The following is a 12,453-nucleotide window of genomic DNA, read 5'->3' as shown; positions in this document are numbered from 1 at the left end:
AAATGACTACTTGCACATCTCCATACGAGTTTTCTACGATTTATGGTGATTTTTACAAAACTGTCTATCATTTCAGAAACGAATTCGGACCAGTCTGTGAATATGAACATTTTGACACAAGTTAGAGACTTCTAAAAATTATAATAAAAATTATGAATAAACTAGACACATTTTATGAACTCTCAGAATTTACGGATTTAGTTTTCGATTTCGTATGATTTTTCTATGGTTTTTTCTAAAATAGTGTAGAAAGGTCAAAAACTAGTTAACAGCTTATAACTTTCATCACACTTTGTAACATGTTGAGCAAAGTGTTAATCTTTGAGAATTTCATATTTTACATGAGTTTCTTGTTGTGGTATAATTATATAACAGAAAATACTCACTGAATTGTAAGAATCCTCCATCATTACCAATAGTACAAAACAAGGCATGATAAACATAGTTATATATTTACTATACATTCGACTTACATAGAAAAGGGCTCTTATACACCATAAACAAACATGCTAAACTATAATAGGCATAGTTAGGTTGCAAATACATTACAAACATTTTGATAAACTATAATAGGTATAGTTTATGTTTCATTTACATTTCGAACTCATTACAAAGGACTTTCATTAACGCGGTACAAATACAAAGTACCGGGATTACACAAAAAGGGGTACATTACAAAGTACCGGGTTTACACAAAAAGGGGTACATTACAAAGTACCGGGTTTACACAAAAAGGGGTACAAATACAAAGTACCGGGTTTACACAAAAAGGGGTACAAATACAAAGTACCGGGTTTACACAAAAAGGGGTACATTACAAAGTACCGGGTTTACACAAAAAGGGATACAAATACAAAGTACCGGGTTTACACAAAAAGGTGTACATTACAAAGTACCGGGTTTTCATATAAATGGGGTACAAATACAAAGTACCGGGTTTGCACAAAATGGTTTTATGGTATTAAAACTACATATCATTAGAATTGTTAGTTTTCATCTATAATTACTAAGTGTACATGTTAGAGTTATATAAAATTGAATTGAAATCGACTTAGAATTGGTGGGCCCGCCTTATCTCCTGTTCCTTGTTTGGTTGTGGACCTAGGGTAGACCCATTATATTCAACGGTTTATTTAACTTAAATTTATATAACTTATATACGCTGGGTGATTATAGAAGGAACCTACAGGTCTTTCTAGGGTTCATTATCGCATAACATAGGAGCATACATTTTACACTTAACAAAGAAAATATTGGATTTTCTGGAATCATACTCTATCGTTTTTACAAGGAAAACGGTTTCCTTTCTCAAACAAAACTCTTATGAACTCACCAACTTAATTGTTGACACTTTTCAAAACTACTTGTATTCTCAGGAAATCAGTGAAACAGGAAACCAACAACATTTTGAGGATGGGACGTTAAATCGTCAAACAGTTCATTTTGTCATCATAATGTAATTGATTTTGAAACATGTAAACATATACTATGGTGTAACCTTTTCAATTATATTTATGATGGTTGTATTTACTTTGAGCACTATTATACTCGTTGTTGTGATACTTTACATGAAGTCCTCCAGCCCCGGACGTTTCCGCCATCCTTGGTTTGGGGGTGTGACACAGTCCCTCTAATGGGCCTTTCCCTAAGCCCAAACATATCCTTGGCCCAATACATCTGACTCCTGATGGTCCACTAAGGCCCAAAGGCCCAAAGTCCACTACATGGCCCAAACCGAGGCCCAAAACACAATAAGCCCTGATGTGTGTAAAACCAATTAGTTTTAATCCTACTTTTTAAATATAAATTTAACACACAAAAGGCAGTGTACCTGGTAATTGGTGGTATAATTAAGCAAGCAGGGTATCGAACACAGGGAACGGCAAATTAAACTAACTACTAGAATTATCTAAAAAGCAAATAATAAAAGGAAGGGTTTTCTCTAGTTTTGCAAGACTAGAAACTTAAACAATTAACTAAAACTTAAACTACCAACTAAGCAAGCAAAGATCAACTAAATTCAATAATAGAGAAGACTTCTGTTTAGGTTTGAATCCTTTATTCCTTTGGTTGATTTTTTGGCAAGTGCAATGGATTAACTTTTCATTGGCTACTGATTAGTGTGATTAGGTTCACGTTCGCTATTACTAATCCTTAGAAAACAAATCAATTCATTGGCCAGTTGGTTAAATTAACAGGTTTTCTAGTTTATTGATTCGGGTTAAGTAAGACTTGTAGTGATTAATCAAATTGGTCGTTCAATTAACCTCTTGTTGATGGTTCGTCACACAAGCTCACACATTAACTTACCTATTCTCTATTAACCCTAGTTTCACGTTCGCTATTCCTAGGCATATAACAATGTTTCACATAAATCATATGAGATTAGCAATTAAGAGATGGTCATACAACTTAATATACTGGTTAATTAACAGAAGAATAGTTATAATTAACACATAAGGTTCTTTAACAAGCTTATCAAAACATAATCACCAAATTAAAGTAATCCAACCATAAAATCATACCATAATCATAAAGTCATCTATCCTAAACAGAAGATAATAGTTTTAGCTCATGATTACAGTAAAACTAAGATCAAAAACGAAGTTAAGTAGCTCAAACATAGTTCAACTTAAAGAATAAATAAGAATGGACTTGAATTTCCCTTGATTCTTCTCAAAATTGGATCTAGGGTTGATTCTCTAACTTCCAGCGCCTTAGCAGGTCTTCTAATCGCAACATCTCCTCCAAGGATTTCTTAGAAAAACCGGGTATCGATCTGAAAGCCCCTTTTTATAGATTAGAGGCGACTCGTCGAGTCCAGGGACTGACTCGTCGAGTCCCTCATTAAATCCCCGTGTACGGCAAGGCAAGGACTCTTCTGCTTCGAGAATGTTCGTGGGAACTCGTCGAGTCAAGGGTCAACTCGCCGAGTCCTTCTTGGTGTTTGGCTATTTTCTTCTTTCTTTGATTCCCAAGCTCCCGATAGCTTCTCCTGCTTCCTTTTGCTTCCAAGCACCTCTTATGAACTGAAAATATAATTTAAACGTAATTAAGCATCTTTTGTTCCATATCTGCATTAAATTAGCCAAAAAGTATTAATATCCTATACAAAATATGTGACTAAATATGCACATATAAAATTACCCCACACTTGACTTTTGTTTGCCCCCAAGCAAAATTGAATTTTTAGCATACTAAAATCACATAAAACAATCCTAATCAAACCCAGCCATTATGCCAAGACCTCAATGCATGCATTTGTGTCTAAAACTTTTCCTAAGGAACCCCCATACTCTAAATACTCAGAATCCTCATAAACACTTGCCCACTTCTTTTGAACAACGCTCATTTTATGCATCCCTCCGAATCAATCCTTAGAAAAATTTCTTAACCTCAAGGTATTTTTGTAAAGCTACCCAAGCATACATAGTCTAGAGAATTACAACTTTTAGATACCATAATGGAGCTCTTGAATTCTTCACTTTCTTTGATATTTGATCTTCAATTTGTACTTTGAATTCATCACCTTTTTTTCTGATTTTTGGTATCTTCAAGTTTTGAATTTCTTCAAAATTTTTGATTTTTGATCTTTAAAGTTGATAGCTCCAAAAATTCTTCGCCTTTTTGGTAATTTTTCTCTCTTTTTTTTACATGTATATCTCACTTTTTTTTCACTTAATACCTACATGCTTAAGTAGGGGTGCTTAACTTCAACCCTTATTGGTTAAGATACAAACCTTCCTGGATAGATTTCTGGTACTATATGCTAAACATATTGCGTCCCTCGAACTAAGCGAGGTTGTGTTTTTGTCCCATGATTTCACTAGAATAAGGGAGGCCACAAATGCATTATAACATATATTGGCTCAACTAAACATTTGGGTCCTCATAGAATCATAAAACATAATACTAGCATGAATCCTAATTGCTTTACCAAAATTTTCTAAATTAATCCTAGCAATATTAATGCAAAAGTTTTTAAAATTAAGCCCAAATTAAGATTCTAAGTTATCTAATGTAACCAACCCCCTACCCCACATTTAATTCATGCAATGTCCCTATTGCATGTTATGCATGATAAAGAAAACAAAAGTAAAAAGAGAATTGGAACAAACTCCCCTGGGATAGTAGTGGCGAGATTGATATTTCTTCTTTTGAGCTCCATCTTCAGCTGACTTTGGCATGGGAACAGCTCATCCATGCCTTGGGCATCATATCTCGTGTAGTTCATAGCTCTAAAAATGCAGGAAAAACTCTCGGAAATCTTCAGGAATTACTCTTCAAAATTGCAGCCAATTTCCGTGTGAAATAATCATCAAATCATAAGCTTGAGAGGTAAAATACGTATCAACTCGTCGAGTGCAGTATGTGACTCGCCGAGTTGTAGCGCGAAAAGGCAGAATCCAAGCTTTTACACTGGGACTCGTCGAGTCAGTAAGTGCACTCGGCGAGTCCATCGCTGGGTGGAAAATTTTATATTCTGCTCCAAAATTGATTCTGATGTGTTTGGAAATTGATCACTTGAGACTCTCCCATTTTTTCCTTCAGTATTTAGACGATTTCCAACTCTATTCTTGACCGGATTCTAAACTCGGACTCCATTCTCTTTCGCCTAGACTCGATACTTCTATCACTCTCGAGACCCTTTGTGTGCAAACCCTTTATCCAAGTTCTGAAAAGACTAAAACAAACCATGTAATAAAAGAAAATACACCAAAAGCAAATCCGAAAGTACTTGTCCAAACAAAATCAAACAAAAACAAACAAATAAAAATTGTTTTCAACACAACCAAATAAAAATAAAAAGGATCATTCAATCTTCTTCTTCCTCCTCATCATCATCTCCATCATCATCCCGCGCTCCGCTTCCACTTGCTCCACTTCTTCTCGCCTCTATCCTCTCCTCCCATGTGTGAATATATGGATAATTTCCTCCATCAATATGCGGAAGTTGGAAGTGATTAAACAATTGGATGTGTGATTGGTTACTAAAATTGATCCCCTTACCCAAATCATTTTGTAACCGGTGCATCTCAACATTGTACCAATCCATTGGTACTTCATCATCAACCGGGATTACCGGTGGTTCATCATGGTCTTCTCTTTGGCGTCTTCTCACTCGCCTACCCGGCTCCTCGGGTGCTATCACCGGATCATTATGAGGAATAGCATAGTGGCCCCCTCCATAATCTTCAATAATTCTTGCTCTTCTAAAAAGAAAGGGATTAAAAGGAGGGGTCGGAACCACTGTCAACATATCCCACGCCCCTGCGTTCATCAACCCATACGACCTTGCTAGGCGGGTCACAAACATCCCGCCATTGATTTTGGAAGTCTTCATGTCCTTGACTGCTCCCTCGGATAAATAGGATGCCATGCAATATGAGAGACTGCAAAAGTATTTGGAGTAATAATACTCCACAAATAAAGCACATCAAGGTTAGGAACCTTGTCGTCATCTTTCCGCATGTTGATCGTGCTTGAGATGAGGCGATGAATTAGCCGGTGGGTGGGTGATCTGATACTCCCCTCTTGAGCAGACTTGGGGATGTAAACCTTATTAACAATAGTGCTCCACCAAATAGGACCCTCGACACCATCCAGAAAAACTTGGTGACAATGTTCAAGAAAAGTACCAAATGCACCAGTGTTGACCAATTGTTGGTCATAAATTCCCAACCTCCAAGCCAGCTCCACCATACTACAATGGCGGTATTCCCCACCGAGACAAAATTCAATGTTCCCCGGACTATAATAATCATTTCCTCCATGAAAAGAAATGGTGGAGAAAAATTCCCAGCATAATTCCTGGTACACCGGCTCTTGAATTCTGAATAACTGGTTCCATCCGTCACAGGTTATTGACACCCCATTATGCGTGAATGTGTTGACCAAATAAGGGGCTAATTCTTCCTCATAACGCACTCGTCCAAGCCACTCCCAATCAATTGCATTTGGGAAATTGATTTCCTTCTTTTTTCAGCTCTTTCAACCTCTTCCTCCACTTCCTCATTGTAGATTCAGAATTGATCCGTGGGAAGTTTAACCAAGGATGGGATTCTTGGTTCCCACGGGAGCTTTGACCCCTTCTGAAAGACATGTTCCTGCAAAATAACACAAACAACACAAACAAACCACGAAATACAGACATGGCGAGTCTGATGAACACATTGGGTCCTGCTGTGATTCGAACTGTATTGAGTCATGTAAACTCTAAATTTATCTCAGGCGTTTGTCCACGAAGGTATCCTAAACACTAATTCATAACCATTGCGAACAAAAACTCACAAAACATGTTAAATTTAAGAACCCTAGAAATCATGTATTTTCAAAAACGGGGTTTTTTTCAGAAATTAAGACCATACAACATCTAAAGATTGAACCTTTAACAGAATTAGGAGTGAAAATTGTTACCTTGTGTGAAGATTTTGGAGAAATCAAGAGAAGAATGAAGATGAAAGCTTGAGAGAATTTGGCACGACGGGTGGTGTCGGCTGTTGTGTAGAATGAAAGTGATGTTTTAATTAGGGTTAAAACCCTAATTTTACCGAATTGTAAAATTATTTTTTTTCAGTAAATAATAACGACACGTCGAGTAAGGGTACAGACTCGGCGAGTCATGTCGCGGGTCAATTTTTCTGGATACGTAAGGACTCGTCGAGTAGGTGGCCTAACTCGGCGAGTCTGTTAAGCTGTTTGAAATTTTTTTTCTAAAAGTTTCACTTTTCTTAAAATATTAACACCACACCCCACACTCAGGCCTTGCTTTTCCTCAAGCAATCATTTGTAGACAATCAGGAAGAATTGGATAGAAAAATCCTAAAAAAACCAAACAAAAACGAAAAATAAAATGAGAAAAGAAAAGAAAGCAAACTCTCGTAACAGGTTGCCTCCCGTCAAGCGCTTCTTTTTGAGGAGTCTTTAGCTGGACTCCTTTCCGCTCTACGTTGCTGCGGGTTCTTCCAAGTCCAACTCTTCTTCAATTCTCTCGTGTTGTGGCATTCTTTCTTCGTATCTCTTAACCCGATGCCCATTGACTTTAAAGCTTGATCCTTCTTTGCTCCATAACTCAATCACACCATAAGGATAAACATGCTTAACTGAAAACGGCCTGGTCCAACGAGAGCGTAATTTTCCCGGAAAAAGTTTAAGTCTTGAGTTGTATAATAGCACTTTTTGTCCTTCCTCAAACTCTTTATTTCCTTTCAACCTTGCATCATGCCATCTTTTGGTCTTATCCTTATAAATTAATGAGTTAGAATAAGACTCATTCCTTAATTCTTCCAAGGTATTCATTTGCAAAATTCGATTTGCACGCAACTCATGTGGCTCAAAATTGCATGTTTTCAAAGCCCAATAGGCATTGTGTTCAAGTTCCACATGTAGATGGCAATTTTTACCATACACTAGTTTATAAGGTGTGGTTCTAATGGGTGTTTTGAATGCGGTTCTAAATGCCCAAAGTGCATCATCCAACTTGTCCGCCCAATCTTTTCTATTATTCCCCACCGATTTTTCCAATATTCGTTTTAGTGCCCTATTTGTGATTTCGGTTTGCCCATTTGATTGTGGATGGTAAGGTGTTGAAAATCTATGGCGTACCCCATATTTTTGCAACACTTTTACTAGTTGATCATTAGCAAAGTGGGTTCCCCGATCACTAATTAACGCTTTAGGCACTCCAAATCTTGAAAATAATTTCTTTAAGAATTTCACCACCACTCTTGCATCATTAGTTGGTAATGCTTGTGCTTCCGCCCACTTTGACACATAATCCACCGCCACTAGTATATATTTGTTGCCTTTGGATGAAGGAAATGGTCCCATGAAATCTACACCCCATACATCAAATATTTCACAAACTTGAATATTCAATTGGGGCATTTCATTCCTTGCCGATATATTACCCGTTCTTTGGCAGGCATCACACTCCTTTATGTAAGAAGCCACATCTTTAAAAATAGTGGGCCAATAAAATCCCGCATCAAACACTTTTTTAGCAGTGTATTGTTCTCCATGATGTCCTCCTGCTGGCCCATTGTGGAAATGCTCTAATATGTCACGACTTTCCTTGCCAAAAACACATCTTCTTATAATTCCATCCGCACAGCTTCTAAAAAGATAAGGCTCATCCCAAAAATAATATTTAATTTCGGAAAATAATTTCTTCTTTTGATGATGGGTAAGGCCTTTTGGAAGGTAATTGCCGGCCAAGTAATTTGCAATGTCTGCATACCATGGGTCTTCATCCACAATCATCATCAAATATTCTTCCGGGAAGCTATCTCCAATATCCATGTTATCTTTATCTTCCCTTTCTGGATTTTCTAATCTAGAAAGATGATCAGCCGCAACATTCTCCATTCCCTTTTTATCCTTGATCTCGATGTCAAATTCTTGTAATAAAAGCACCCATCGAATCAATCTAGGCTTCGCATCCTGCTTGGCAAACAAGTACTTAATAGCAGAGTGGTCAGTGAAAACAGTGGTTTTAGATAAAATAAGATAAGGGCGGAATTTGTCAAAAGCATACACCACAGCTAGTAATTCTTTTTCGGTTGTGGTGTAATTTTCTTGGGCCGGATTCAAAGTCTTGCTTGCATAATAAATGGGTCGAAAGTGCTTATCAACCCTTTGGCCAAGTACAACTCCTAATGCAAAGTCGTTTGCGTCACACATTATTTCAAAAGGCAAGTTCCAATTCGGGGCAATAATGATCGGGGCATTAGTTAATTTTTCTTTCAAAATTTCAAAAGCCTCTAGACACTCTTTAGTAAAATTAAATGGTGCATCTTTTAAAAGTAATTGAGTTAGAGGTCTAGTTATTTTAGAAAAATCTTTTATAAAACGGCGGTAAAAACCCGCGTGACCTAAAAAGCTCCTAATGCCCTTGACATTAGTTGGTGGAGGTAATTTAGCAATTGTATCAATTTTTGCCCGATCCACCTCAATTCCCGCTTTGGATACCCTGTGACCCAAGACTATACCCTCTTTAACCATAAAGTGACATTTTCCCAATTGAGAACTAAATCGGTTTTTTCGCACCTAGCAAGCATCAAGTCAAGGTTAGCAAGACAATCATGAAAGGAAGATCCAAAAACAAAAAAATCGTCCATAAATACTTCCATAAATCTTTCCACCATGTCGTGGAATACTGCCGTCATGCATCTTTGAAAGGTCGCAGGTGCATTGCATAACCCAAAAGGCATGCGGCGATAGGCAAAAGTCCCACTTGGGCAAGTGAAAGTAGTCTTTTCTTGGTCGATTGGGTCTATGGGAATTTGAAAGTAACCCGAAAATCCGTCTAAGAAAAAATAATAGCTATGGCCGGATAATCTTTCAAGCATTTGATCAATAATAGGTAAGGGAAAATGGTCTTTACGAGTGGCATCGTTTAGCTTTCGATAATCGATGCACGCCCGCCAACCGGTTACCGTTTGGGTCGGAATAAGCTCGTTCTTCTCGTTCGTTACTACCGTCATCCCGCCTTTCTTGGGTACCACTTGAACGGGACTAACCCATGGACTGTCGGAAATAGAATAAATGATCCCCGCATCTAAAAACTTGACTACTTCCTTCTTGACCACTTCTTGCATGTTCGGGTTCAATCGCCTTTGATGTTGCACTACCGGCTTTGCTCCTTCTTCCAGGTTGATCTTGTGAGAGCAATAAGAGGGGCTTATTCCTTTGATATCGGTGATATTCCATGCAATGACATTCTTTCTTTTCTTTAAGACATGGACTAACTCCTCTTTTTCAGATTTGGAGAGGTCAGAAGCTATAATTACTGGTTTTTGATCACCATCTTTAAGCAATGCATACTCCAAATGATCAGGTAAAGTTTTAAGATCTGTTTTTGTGTTTTGCACACTGGACACGGCGAGTTGAGACAGGTGACACGTCGAGTCCAGGCTAAAGTCGTCATCTAATCGCGATTTCCCGTATGGAATCGTCGAGTCTGTGGTGTCGACTTGGCGAGTCGAGCGTTCTGCACTTATGATTAAATCATTGTAGTCGGCCTCTTCTAGCATTTTCTCTATCTCTTTCAGGTCCCTTTCAACATCAAAATCTTCTTCAAAAGTAATGGTGGAATTGCTCGACTTGTCTTCTTTCCAATCTTCTATTAGTTTGTCCAACATATCTACGGAGAATGCCGTATCATCACTAAACCTTGCATGCTTCATTGCTTGATCAACCCAAATGTAACTGATTCGTCCCCCACCCTAAGGGTGAGTTTGGAATCTCGCATATCTACTATAGCACTCGCGGTGTTGAGGAAAGGTCTTCCAAGTATGATCGGGACTTGAGGATCCGCTTCCATGTCTAGTACTATAAAGTCTGCTGGAAACACGAACTTATCAACTTTTACCAATAGGTCCTCGCATATTCCCCTTGGAAATGTCACCATTTTATTAGCTAAGTGTATTGCCATTCGAATTGGCCTTGGTTCCGGAAGGTTTAATTTCTTAAAGAACGAATATGGCATGAGATTTATACTTGCCCCCGAATCCGCCAATGCATGTATAGTTGCCAAATTTCCGAATTGACAAGGCAATGTCAAACTACCCGGGTCACCTTTCTTCTTAGGCACTTTGTTCAACATGGAGGATAAACAATTTTCATTGAGAACTACCTCCTTTACTTCTTCCATCTTCTTTCTATTTGTGAGGAGTTCCTTTAAGAATTTGGCATACTTGGGCATTTGTGCAACCGCCTCGATGAAGGGCATATTAATTTGAAGGGCTTTGATGTGTTCCAGGAACTTTTGATAATCAACATCATGCTTATCTTGTCTAGCTCGGCCTGGAAAAGGTAATGGAGGTTGATAAGGTTTAACAGGAGGCTCTTTTTTCAATTCAGGTGGGGGACTCGTCGAGTCCATGTCGGGTTTCAGCGATTTCTGCTTTTCTGCCTCTTATTGCACCAGTTTTGGATATTCTTTCTGAATGGTGATCAGAGGAGTAATAATCTTCCCACTCCTAGTCGTCATGATATTTATATGTGCACCTCTCGGATTATTTTCAGTATTACTAGGAAGTCCACCTGGTTGTCTCTCGTTTATTTGTAGTGCAAGTTGGCCTAGTTGTTTTTCAATGTTCAGAATAGATGCTTGCTGATTCCTAAGCATGGCTTGTTGATCAATCATCATGGTTTGATGCTCTCTAATCATGCCTTGTTGCTCCCTTAACATATTTCGTTGTTCTTTTATTGCAGCATCGGTATCACTGTGTCTCTTTTCGGATGCAGCTGCAAATCTCGTGAGCATGTCTTCAAAATCTGATTTCTTTTCTTGCACCGGTTCCTCCTTTTGATAAAAGCCTTTATCTTTTTGTTTGTACTTTTCCTCCTTTGCCTTTTTGTACTCATCATACGGGAGCCATTCCTTCTTGGGTTTTCGCCAATTGTCATCGTACCTATCACCACTTGAATAGCACACTTGTACTTTTCGGTTCCCGTTCTCGTCAAGGTCACAGTCTTTAGTAAGGTGAGGCCCTCTACAGTTTTCACATCCCACTCTAATCGCATGGATGGATTGGTCCGTCTTAGTCATTCTTCGATCCATGCTTTCCAATTTTGCCATCATTGCTGCCATATCATTAGTAATAGAGTTCACCGCCCCTCGAGTCATGTCATTCCTTGGGTTGTGATATTCTCTAGAGTGCTTAGAGAATTCTTCAAGAAAAGTACCAAATGCACCAGTGTTGACCAATTGTTGGTCATAAATTCCCAACCTCCAAGCCAGCTCCACCACACTACAATGGCGGTATTCCCCACCGAGACAAAATGCAATGTTCCCCGGACTATAATAATCATTTCCTCCACGAAAAGAAATGGTGGAGAAAAATTCCCAACACAATTCCTGGTACACCGGCTCTTGAATTCTGAATAACCGGTTCCATCCGTCACAGGTTATTGACACCCCATTATACGTGAATGTCTTGACCAAATAAGGGGCTAATTCTTCCTCATAACGCACTCGTCCAAGCCACTCCCAATCAATTGAATTTGGGACATTGATTTCCTTCTTTTTCAGCTCTTCCAACCTCTTCCTCCACTTCCTCATTGTAGATTCGGAATTGATCCGTGGGAAGTTTAACCAAGGATGGGATTCTTGGTTCCCACGGGAGCTTTGACCCCTTCTGAAAGACATGTTCCTGCAAAATAACACAAACAACACAAACAAACCACGAAATACAGAAAACATCAAAACATAAATCCTAACAAAAACGACTGGGCTCGTCGAGTCAATGACAGACACGACGAGTCTGATGAACACATCGGGTCCTGCTGTGATTCGAACTGTATTGAGTCATGTAAACTCTAAATTTATCTCAGGGGTTTGTCCACGAAGGTATCCTAAACACTAATTCATAACCATTGCGAGCAAGGAGTTGCCTGGTTGTCACATTTACTCCATCATAAAAAATGGAGACTTCTTGTTGGCTATTA

At 38.6% G+C, this 12,453-nt stretch overlaps 1 protein-coding gene across 1 annotated transcript; it reads right to left on the bottom strand.

Moving 5' to 3' along the window:
* Positions 1-10,183: 10,183 nt before the first annotated feature.
* On the bottom strand, positions 10,184-10,885 carry LOC145139758 (uncharacterized). The gene has a single exon (XM_079073469.1). It carries the CDS (start codon positions 10,883-10,885, stop codon positions 10,184-10,186), a length of 702 nt encoding a protein of 233 aa, XP_078929595.1.
* Positions 10,886-12,453: the final 1,568 nt, after the last annotated feature.

This window comes from Lactuca virosa, chromosome 9, assembly GCF_052849685.1.
Source record: "Lactuca virosa cultivar CGN04683 chromosome 9, Lactuca_virosa_CGN04683_v6, whole genome shotgun sequence".
NCBI classification, from domain to species: Eukaryota; Viridiplantae; Streptophyta; class Magnoliopsida; order Asterales; family Asteraceae; genus Lactuca; species Lactuca virosa.
The sequence above is the reverse complement of the archived record's forward strand: the minus strand, read 5'-3'. Positions and strand labels throughout refer to the sequence as shown.

Bases quoted from the DNA above. Each gene is read 5' to 3' on its own strand.
- LOC145139758 (XM_079073469.1), bottom strand. From the start codon at position 10,885: ATGGACTCGACGAGTCCCCCACCTGAATTGAAAAAAGAGCCTCCTGTT.